General features: G+C 49.9%; 5 protein-coding genes across 5 annotated transcripts; 3 read left to right on the forward strand and 2 right to left on the reverse strand.

The window, feature by feature from the left end:
- Positions 1 to 173: 173 nt before the first annotated feature.
- On the forward strand, positions 174 to 1579 carry GGS22DRAFT_183050 (ribosomal protein s28e; the record flags this gene model as incomplete). The annotated part of the gene is made up of 4 exons (XM_047964044.1): positions 174 to 234; positions 327 to 410; positions 478 to 516; positions 1275 to 1579. 4 exons carry the CDS (start codon positions 174 to 176, stop codon positions 1577 to 1579), a joined length of 489 nt encoding a protein of 162 aa, XP_047823541.1.
- GGS22DRAFT_2989 (uncharacterized protein) lies at positions 1540 to 2550 on the reverse strand. The gene is made up of 2 exons (XM_047966746.1): positions 2195 to 2550; positions 1540 to 2064 (listed from the first exon to the last, which is right to left on the reverse strand). The coding sequence occupies exons 1-2, from the start codon at positions 2315 to 2317 to the stop codon at positions 1666 to 1668; spliced, it is 522 nt and encodes a 173-aa protein (XP_047823542.1). The 5' UTR covers positions 2318 to 2550; the 3' UTR covers positions 1540 to 1665.
- A 164-nt stretch (positions 2551 to 2714) lies between these two features.
- On the reverse strand, positions 2715 to 5658 carry GGS22DRAFT_148963 (Mob1/phocein family protein). Its single transcript, XM_047959067.1, has 5 exons — positions 5633 to 5658; positions 5190 to 5532; positions 3857 to 4221; positions 3689 to 3800; positions 2715 to 3633 (listed from the first exon to the last, which is right to left on the reverse strand). Exons 2-5 carry the CDS (start codon positions 5210 to 5212, stop codon positions 3090 to 3092), a joined length of 1044 nt encoding a protein of 347 aa, XP_047823543.1. The 5' UTR covers positions 5213 to 5532; positions 5633 to 5658; the 3' UTR covers positions 2715 to 3089.
- GGS22DRAFT_148965 (Leo1-like protein-domain-containing protein) lies at positions 5653 to 7342 on the forward strand. Its single transcript, XM_047959068.1, has 2 exons — positions 5653 to 6119; positions 6177 to 7342. Exons 1-2 carry the CDS (start codon positions 5868 to 5870, stop codon positions 7200 to 7202), a joined length of 1278 nt encoding a protein of 425 aa, XP_047823544.1. The 5' UTR covers positions 5653 to 5867; the 3' UTR covers positions 7203 to 7342.
- A 554-nt stretch (positions 7343 to 7896) lies between these two features.
- GGS22DRAFT_183054 (uncharacterized protein) lies at positions 7897 to 10059 on the forward strand (the record flags this gene model as incomplete). The annotated part of the gene is made up of 4 exons (XM_047964045.1): positions 7897 to 7968; positions 8031 to 8161; positions 8253 to 9147; positions 9253 to 10059. The coding sequence occupies 4 exons, from the start codon at positions 7897 to 7899 to the stop codon at positions 10057 to 10059; spliced, it is 1905 nt and encodes a 634-aa protein (XP_047823545.1).
- Positions 10060 to 10542: the final 483 nt, after the last annotated feature.

Below are 10542 nucleotides of genomic sequence, written 5' to 3' on the forward strand. Positions count from 1 at the left end.
AAAGTTGGATCTTTTCGATTTGATCAAAAAATTTCAACCTACCCGCCTTTTGACAAATTTCCATATTCGCGACTAAGTAGCAACAACCCTTGCAAACCTCATCACCAGTACGGTCAACACTCCCGAAATCACATTCAAGACCTAATTTTAATCAGAATACTCAGATCGCCAATATGGAATCTTCTAAGCAACCTGTCAAGCTTGTCAAGGTCACCCGTGTCCTGGGCCGAACCGGTACGATTTCCCTGTTAAATCTTTGCGATGCGAACTACGCGATACTATACGAAAAACAAGAGGAAAAAATGAACAGAAACTGACGGTTATAGGTTCTCGTGGTGGTGTTACCCAAGTCCGCGTCGAATTCATGGACGACCAGACCCGAAGCATTATCCGAAACGTCAAGGGACCAGGTGCGAACCCATACACATCTACCGACTACGATAGGGCAACATAGTGGCTAACGTTGATATTCTACAGTTCGTGAAGACGACATTCTCTGCCTACTCGAGTCCGAACGTGAGGCCCGACGATTACGATAAGCTGGTGTTTGTTTGGGAGGGAATAGGATCAAGAGAATCGGGTTTTTGCTGCTAGCTGATGACTACGGTCTACGAGCAGTAGCCTCGCATGATACGGCATTCGCATTCATGATTCCTTTTGTTACAGGAGTCACCGGACTATGATGGGCCTTTTGCGTTGCGAATAAAGAACAATTCATACCCCGACTATTATTCTTCGTGATCCAATATTTGTCTGTCCTCGAAGCCCTAACTTTTCCTCAACTTCCACTGCGAAGACCAACATGAAAGTTGGGCGAGCATATCCATAGATAACTCAGTTGTTCCGCCATTAAAGGTAAATCCGCGATGAGGCTGCTAACAATTTTCGGAGTAGAATAGTGGTGGTTCCGCTTAGTCACCAATCCTACTCTAGCGCCGAAGAGTCTTTCTATATAATTTAACCAACTTTATTTTTTTCACCTTCTCTCTTCTTCATCATTTCGACTCCCAACAATCTCCATACCTGGATTACAAAAACAACTGATTATTTCATAGTTTCGTAAGTGTTTTATTTCTTTCAGTATTCAATACTCTGTTGCAATGATGTATAAAAATAGCATGTATTACCTGACCATCACTGATGTTCTCATTATCACCAAGATCTCTGACTCAACACTTATCTATCAACTTTATTGTCATTCTCATCAAAAATATTGAGGCTAACAAGAAGTTTACCAGACTAGATTCAATTTTGCCTTCCTTGATCTCGACTAGACCCAACCATGAGCACTGTTCCAAAGCCAAAGGATGGTTGGTTCAACCTCCTATACTTCGCAAGTGCGCAGTCATACACTTCGAAGGAGTTCGATACATTCCCCGCCCCGCTTACTCTTTCGGCTCTTTTCTTGAAGTTGGAAGAAACATACAATGGCATTACAGAAAAGATTCTTAATTCGTCTATGGTGACGATCAATCTTGAATACGTTGATGTTCCACGACCCGATGATGAGTCTTCTCAAACCGTGACGATCAAAGAGGGCGATGAGGTCGCTATCATTCCGCCGGTAAGCTCTGGCTGAGGCCTGCATAGAAGAGTCGATCGAGCTCGAAATCAATAAATTATAAATATGCATACAACCCAACTGTCGGTCCCATTGTTTGGTCTTCAAGATGGCAGTAAAGGCTCCCTTTCCCGGTCCCCTTCATCTCTTGAATCCCGCGTGCTCGCATCCACATCTCTAGCTCCTACCTTAGTGCGCAGCCACAATCGCCACCTGGCGGGCAGTCGTTTCAAATCGGACTTAGATACCCTCCACCAGCCAGGATTTTTCTTCCCGTATGCTCTCAATCTCCGGGCTCCCCAGACGATCAAAGTGACGAGTAAGACGAGGACGAGCGTGGATGCGATGGTCACGAGGGACGTTAGAGTCGTGATGGTCGAGACCTGGCATCCTAGCGGCCGTGTGCGGATCTCCCACCGCTCCGCCCAGTGCGGACATACGTCCTCGTCCCAGGCCGGTGCTAGGAGCGGGATTCGGGCGGTGTTGGGGACGCAGGTCCATGACTATGGGTGTTGTACATATGTTAGCCAAGCGTCTAGTTATTCGTGTGTGTATATCCAGTATATATATGGATGAATTTAATTAATGTCTATGAATACAAGAAACGTGCCAAAGTGAATGTGGCACACGTACGAACGGACACCAGCTGCAGTCCGGCTGCGTCGTGAGACAGTCCTTGCAGTTCTGGATCCTCCAACACCGCACTAGATGGGCGTCGTCTGCTGGACTTGTGTTTGCGAAGTTGGTTGTGTTCATGGTGTTTAAGGTTGTGTAAGGTATTTGGGAATAGAGAATGGTTACGGTTTATTAAAACGACGCTCTTATATGGCTTGATTCGCAGATTGTGTCTTGTAAGTCTGGTTTCGGCCTGTTTATTAGGGACGTAGAGTCATACATATTATGAGACTTGTGAAATCACTAGAAATATTACTTCGAGGGATGGCAGGCTAGAGGCCATGACGGTTGAGGTTTCCTGTTTTGCTTTGACTTCTACGCTGGGAAAGCTGATGCGGGGCAAGCTCAGAAGCTCATCAGCCCACCATCAGTCAAGCTCTCTTGGCCGAGGCAGATAGCTAGGATAGCTGGAGGTATATTTGTATCAAGTTCAATTACGCACTATTCACATTCAAAGCAAATCAAAGGTCGGTAGATATTTGTTATGCAGTTTAGCTCATCTGCCATTCATTGCTATGGGAAATCTCGAGATAAACTCGCATGATATCGTGTCGTGTCGTATCAATGGAAATTCAGACGCCGTTGAATACGAACGAACGTAATTAACTTGCCAAAGCAAAAGCCAGAAGTCGTACTTCTCTGAATGTGAATCTTTCCCATGGAAAATAAATGTCAACGTAAACGCCGTTTTGTGCCTGCTTATTGACTCTCTCGATATGCATTTCCGTGCTGAAGGCGAATGATCAAATGCTATTATGTTCTCGTTCTTTGGTGTTTCCGCGAGTCAGGACGTATGTCTCAACCATACTAATCCTATGTGGGTATCATTGCTGCGCGACTAGATATGCACCTTCTATGCGACGTTCGCAAGCTGCATCAGTCGTTCTCCAGCGCGGTGGTTGGAATATTCGTATGCTTTCGAGCCGGGCGGGAAAGTGCCATTGGCAGCCCAGAGATCGATCAGAGGCTGCATGGGCTCTAATTCTTGCGGCTTGAGCATGTCTAGTGCACAAGCTGTCAACACGAAGTGACTGAAACAGCTGTTGAGCTGCTTCTCGAGGTTCAGGTGGTAGAAGGGATCGATGAAGTGTGCCCAGTACAGGTGGGCATACACTCGGAACATCTGGCGAAAGATTGTCTGACACACTTCCACGAAGTTCTCAGGGAATCCGCTAGAATTACCGACCCAGTCCTTGTCCTCGGGATTCGTTAGTTGCGAGAGGGGCGTGGTAGTGATCGACGGATTATGGGAGTAGGAAACACCATTGGTATCGGTAGGGAAGATGTTTGTATCATCAATCTTGCCTGAGATCCAGCGCTGCATAAGCGTGATGTACTCATAGGCCGGCAACTCGACGGGCTCTCGTCGAAAGTTAAGCCATGTGAATGAGTGGTTTCTATTTTCCAAGTCAGACGCAATAACAGGCTACTCACCTTCGTAGATTTACTTACGTTCCAGCGGACATGCGCGGGCATGTCTGAGGATTGCAGATCGTGGTACCATCGTCTTCCTTCTCGTGGATCACTCGTACGAAGTTCCACAGGTTGCGGTAGTGTTCGACCACTGTGACACGTTAGGAACCTAGGTCTGAATAAGCTGGAGAACGGGGTTAAACTTGCCTTGATGAGCAATCCATTCACCTTGTTCCACGGTCTTCGGGCGGGCGCTGAGGGTCATGAAGTTGCCCTTCACGATGTGCTTGGCGTATTGCGCATTGAGCCAGAGCGGAAGCGGTCGAGGTAGGCGATAAGCATCGAAGATGTCATCGCCTCCGGCGGCATCCGCGTTGCCGGCGTCATCCATTCCGATATTCTGGGCTAGGGATGGTGAGCTTGGAAGTGGAGGTATCTTTGGTGCTAGACTTGAGGATGATTGGCTTCCTTGAGACAGGTTGGTGGGAGAATTGGGTTGGCCGTTGCTGGTTGTAATGGGGCTCTTGTTCTGACCTGGAGCTTTGGTCGAAGTCCCTCTCAATCGAGCGTTTCTAAGGATGAGCAGTTAGCATCTTCTGATTCTTTGTTGTGTCGAGCATCACATAGAGATGAAAGAGTAGTGGGGAAGAATTAACAAGGCTTCAATTTTATAGTACCTAGGTAGTCGGAGCTACCGAGTTTTTGAAGCTTCATGTCCTCGGCCACGTATCCGACGTACAGAAGTGAAACTGCGGCAACACTGGTCGAATAGAGGCACTTGCATATAATTGACCCATAAAGACCCAGACCGCCACGAGCTTCTCTGTGGAATCGTCCTGTATGGGGAAATAGCTCCAGGGACAGCTTGCTTAAGCTTCTTGGCCTTTCTCACTTTTTTTTTTTCAAAGGGATTTAGTCATGTCGTCTCCAGGCTCGTACATATCCAAAACTTTTCTCACAAAGAACGTGAGACATCATAGTGGGTAATTGTCCATGAAAAGCCTGGGTGGTGCTAGACGCTATCCAGGATAGTAACAGCACACGTGCACGACCTCATGCTGTTCGTGGTTGAACATGTCCGCTCTTTGCCTTGTAACGTCGCTGGTATAAGACATCGTATGGTTCACAGGTTTGTTGAAACCAATAAGGACAACATTTGATCCCCACGGAACCCAAATTTACCCAACCAGCCATCCTCAACGGCTCAGTCCAGGTCAGGGCTCTTTAGATCAGGCTGATCAGGTTAGGCGGTACATGTACACCGTAGTATGAGACTAGGGTACGTCCATAATAAATATGTCAATAAACCCCCCAGCCGCTTCGTACTGCCAGTATATCATGATGGCCAATTTTCCAAACTTTTGAACTTGACTTCTCGAATTCGTGAATTCATGCCTCGATGCCTCGTAGCTTACGCAAGCAATCACGAGTGAATCCCGGTGACGACATTTCGAACGTATCCATGCAGGTTGTGCCCAGGGGGAAAAGAAATACGTAACGATAATAACGATTAAAAAAAGAAAGAAATGAATATACTTACATTCCAGAAAATAGATTAGACATAATTGCTTAATCTAACGACCGTCACGTCGAGAGGATAAAGAACGAGGGGGATAGTAGTCAAAATAGAATACTATGCGGTGGTAACGGCGAGGATTAGAGTACGGTAAACTTGTTGAAATAAAAATCGTATGAGAGTACGCGCCGGGCGGTGACGGTAAAAAGAATCGTCGATTTGTCGTCTAAAGAAAAGGGGGCGAAGGGGGGTGTCACGTTAATGTAGAGTCTTTACGATGTGTGGAAGTTTCCCACATTGAACTTTTGGGTTGACCCAATGATATTTTGAGTCCTGTTTCAGGAGATGCTCGTTTAGACGCCCGACGCTAGTCCATCTTAGTCCAATCATTGTTATCGATAGGTATGCCTGCAACCTGCAGCCTATCGATAAGAATACCAAGCTAAAATTCGGAAGCTGCAGCTTACCTCAGTGCGGCTGGCTGGAAGTCACGAATTACTGAAGCTGCAGGTGTTCCTTCAATTGGAACCGTGCTGCCAAGAGTTAATTCCTTTTTTCAACATTGTCATCCTCGTCGAGACATTTTCCAACGGCGATTATATCGCAACTCGACGCGATTTCTCCCGTCGCGATACGTCAATTCCAATATTTTGATCCTATTTATCCAATTACATCGCGTACATCGGCATAACCATCGCCACGATGTCCGACTCAGAAGGCGGTGGTGATCTCTTCGGTGACGAGGCAGGATCAGTTGGTTCCCAAGATCAAGTACTAAGTGATCAGGATCTCGGATCGGAAATTGATGATGGTGAGAATCGCGACCGTGACATCGACCAAGATGGCGATGAAAATATCGAGAATGGTGATCAAGAAGTGAAGGTGAAGCGCATCATGGGTGTTACGCTACATCGACACAGGATCCCCAGAACCTCTAAGGACGGCGCTGGCTTCGTATGTTCACATTATCTCTGGCCGGAATTCTGACCGCATCTAATCTTGATATTCCAGCTACAAACTTTAAAAATCCCTTCCTTCCTTAAGTTACAGGCAGAAGAATACAAGCCTGACACGTATGAAGCGACCGAGTGGGATATCCAGAACGCGCGTTCCGATAAGCGCAAGAACGTAGTTCGTTTCACTCGTGATCCCGAAACTGGCGAGTTGAAGAGCAACGCGCTTATCCACCGATGGGACGACGGATCGGTCACTATGTCAGTCGGCGCCGAACATTACGAGATACAAAAGAAGACAATGGCACCAGGAGCCGATAAGCCGTACTACGAAGAGCGAGATGACGCCAACTACTATGTCGCAGCCGCACATTTCACGAGCGAGTTATTCGTGACTGTCGGCCACGTAAATGAGCAGTACACCGTCAACCCGCCCTCGAACTTAAAGGACGAGGCTATCCTCAAGTTCAGTCGCGCCATGGAGGAAGCGGCACGCGCTAGAAAACAAGGCGCCAACATGATCTTTACAACTAATAAAGATCCGGAACTCCAAAAGAGGGAGGCCGAGGCCGCTGAGAAAGAGCGCATGAAGGCACAGCGACGACGGGAGAACGCATCCGCACGCATGGATAGTCGAGCTTTAGGTTCCTCTGTCAACTATAAGAGTGGCCTTTCTATTGGTGACCTCGAGGGACGAAGAGGCCCCGGCGGTACTCGCAAGAGAGGTGCACCGGGAGCATCGAAAGGGAAGCGACGCCAGCCAGAATATGATTCGGATGATGACTTCGCATCGGGCGCTCACCGTAGGAACGAGTATGACCGCGAGGATGATTTCATCGCCTCTAGCGACGAAGAGGAAGAAGGAGGCGCCGAAGATGAGGATGACGAGGAAGACATCCTGGACGATGACGAGGAGGAAGAAGTGCCTCGCAAGAAACGACAGAAGACGGCCGATGCAGAGGAAGATGCTGACGCTGATGCGGATGCTGACCTGGATGACGTAGACGCGCCCGCTCCAGCCGGCGAGTCTTCTCACCGACGAAGGCGACACATCATCGACGACGAAGACGAGGATGAGGAGTAAAGGATCCGTGGGCGTTAACTTATCGGGAAAAGGAGTTTCGGTCTGTACTTTACTCGTAGTCACCTCCAGAAGCCGCTTTGCTTAATTTGCCAATACCATTTACGTGAATACACCCCTAAGTCCGATTATCTAGAAAGATGCAGTCTTGCATCTCATAAATCACATTGTAAGCATTATGTACATGTCTAAAGGGTACTTCAATGTATCTAGGCAAGTAAGAAATCTGGTAAGGAATAATAACTCCGGTTTATGTATCCATGTATCTGTTGTGACACCCAGATCGGGCTTGGCAAACATTAGCCGCCGACATGGAGAATCCTGGTAATCCAGATGTAATCGAGCAATTCTGACTGGCCAACGGTCGTCACAATTGCCCTTTCACATGCACCCCGACCTGTAGCTTGGGGTAGCTTCCTATAATTGTAGCTCGGTCCGGCAGGGAAGGATCGAATCGAAACCATTCCAGTTAGACAACGTCTCTGAACAAACATCCGGTGACTCTTTCCGCAGTTGCTTATTTTGTGGCGTCGCGAACGGAAAGCGACATATAATGGCGGAGACAGTCTTCATTTAGCTCTGCCAACTTCTTTACCTCTGTCCCTTACTTGTTTTGTATACACGCGTGCCCCTTTGCTGACCGGTCAGCGTCCTTCCCTACCGATGGTTCCGACCGAGGTATCTTAATGCGAAGAGAATGCAGCCCATTCTTAGAGTGCCCGTTGCTATATTTTCGTTACTATTGGAAGTATTCTTGTTTTGGTATAGAGTATGTTTTTGCTTATGACAATAACATCTAGATTATCATATCTCGTTAACGATATCTCGTAGAAACTTTGGGGGCGGTGGACGACAAAGGGTGTTGTAGACGAATGGCTCGATGCGCTACGCAATGCCGAGGTATACGAGGATTGGGAACATGCCGCGTTGCAGTTGGATAACTACAAGGAACTAAATCTCTGGTATGCGATCGGTCGTCCTGAAAAAGCAAATGTCAGTAAGGAAAACATCATTGAAGAAGACTAACAAGTAGATCGCTCGTTTCGTTCGTAGGCGTAACAATCCTGCATCTCATCATTACGATTGGATGCTCATAAACCACCGTCTCAATTCCATCATCGAAGCACGCGACAAGAATGACTTACAAACTCTCCTTGATCTTGTGCGTTCCGGTCTGGTTCGCAACCTCGGGAACATCACTTCTCCGAAGTTGTACAACCGGGCGTTCGGCGGAACCAAATATCTGATCGAAGAGTACATCGCGCAGGTGGCTGGCGCCATCAGCGACATCAACCACCGTGTTGCGACGCCACTCCACGACAAGTATACACATACATACACCCTCTCGACCCAACGTAAGCTCGACTTCCTACATGACTCCCGACAGGCTTTTGGACGAAGCACTTTGGTGCTACAGGGCGGCGCCATGTTTGGAATGTGCCATCTCGGAGTCGTGAAAGCGCTATTCTTACGGGGTCTGCTACCGCGAATAATCACGGGCACAGCAACCGGCGCGCTCATCGCGAGTCTGGTAGCCATCCATACTGAGGAGGAGCTACCTCGCGTATTGAGAGGTGACGGTATCAACCTCTCCGCTTTCAAGGAACATAAGCAGCAAGTACATAGCGACCATCAGAATTTGGCACCCTTCGTTGGAGCCAGCTGGGACACGTTGTTACGTAGGATCCTCAGGTTCTGGCGCGAAGGTCACTTCCTCGACGTAAAGGTTTTGGAAGATTGTGTCAAGGCCAACGTGGGCGACCTGACTTTTGAGGAGGCATATCACAAGAGTAAGCGTGTGCTGAACATCACGGTGGCGACAGCGGAACAGGACGGAATTCCCGCACTGCTGAATTACATCACCGCCCCCAATGTGGTACGTAAATCCTCCCGAGACCAAACCCAAACCCCCACGCCCTCGCCGAAGCCTAGACCCTCGGCGCTAAGCGTAAGGCACTTTTCGTTGTTTTCCTTTTCTTGGAAAAGTGCACATATCGCAAAAGCGGTAAGAGCTCGCGTGCTAACGAGACATTTTTGGTCCGTGGCGTTGTAGCTGATCTGGACCGCCGCCGTTGCATCGAACGCATCTACATCCTCATTCTACGGCACCAGACGCACCACGATCTTATGCAAGGACGTAAGCGGCGCGATCGTCCCCTGGGCACCGCCGGCTAGCTCGTCGCGGCCAAGGGGAGGCGGCCGCGCGACCTCGGACAAGGACCACCACAAGGCGCCCCTGTCGCGCGTGGCCCAGCTGTTCAACGTGAACCACTTCGTCATCAGCCAAGCCCGCCCGTACCTGATCCCCTTCCTCGAGTCCGATATGCACGGACCTTCCCTCTACTCGGCCCACCACAAGCGGTCCCAGATCACGGGCCACCTCTTCCGCATCGTCGGCCTCGAGGCACGACACCGCCTCAGACAGCTCGACACCCTCGGCATGCTCCCCGCGGGCATCAGACGCTTCCTCATCGACGAGGAGGTCCCGTCTGGCAGTAGCACGACGCTCGTCCCGGAGGTGTCGGCGAGAGACTTTGTCAGGCTCCTCGAAACCCCGACGCGCGAGACTTTGGACTACTGGATCACGCGCGGCGAGAGGAGCGTCTGGCCTGCGATCGGCGCGCTCGCCGTCAGATGCGCCGTCGAGTACGAGATCGAGAGCGCGTACCAGCGCGCCAGGAGCCTGAAAGCGGGCGGCTTGAGAAGGAAGGCGAGTACCGGGGGTCCTGGACCGGCGCCGGGGGCGCTGGGAGTTGGGGGTGGTGGTGGCAGGAGCGCTAGCAGTGGCGCGCTGAGCAATGGCGCGGGCGCGGGCGGTGCTTCGTCGTGGGATGGGGATGGTCCGCCGAGCGCGAATTAGGGGTTCCGTGGTATAGTACTACCTACGATTACTGTGGGAGTAGAGGGTGGCGATAAGTTGGATAGGGGAGGGGATGGGAGGAAGGAGATGGCGAAGGCGAACGCGAGGAGTACGGCTCAGGCTAAGAGAATTGGGATGGGGAGGGAGATGGGGATGGGGATGGGTTAGACGGGACGTGCCCGATATCGTCCTATGTTGCGACCGAGGAGGAGGAGGCGATGACATGGGCCGAATGTGCCCAAGGCAGCCTGGGGAATGGGAGATGATACTAGATCCTGGACCCGGCTGGTCATCCGGTCGATAGTGATGCTGCTGCTGCTGCCCGATTGCGCGCACGGGTGTGTGTTATGCATGCATTACGGCGGCACGGGTTGGTAGGTGTTCTGTATGCCGTGTGTACCGAGGCGACTGAGTAGGGGGGCGAATATGGCGCTGGGGCATACTCGATTTGAGTGTTCAGCCTCGGTTTGTTACTTACTTAGG

The sequence above is a fragment of the Annulohypoxylon maeteangense genome, assembly GCF_022496945.1.
Source record: "Annulohypoxylon maeteangense strain CBS 123835 unplaced genomic scaffold GGS22scaffold_1, whole genome shotgun sequence".
NCBI classification, from domain to species: Eukaryota; Fungi; Ascomycota; class Sordariomycetes; order Xylariales; family Hypoxylaceae; genus Annulohypoxylon; species Annulohypoxylon maeteangense.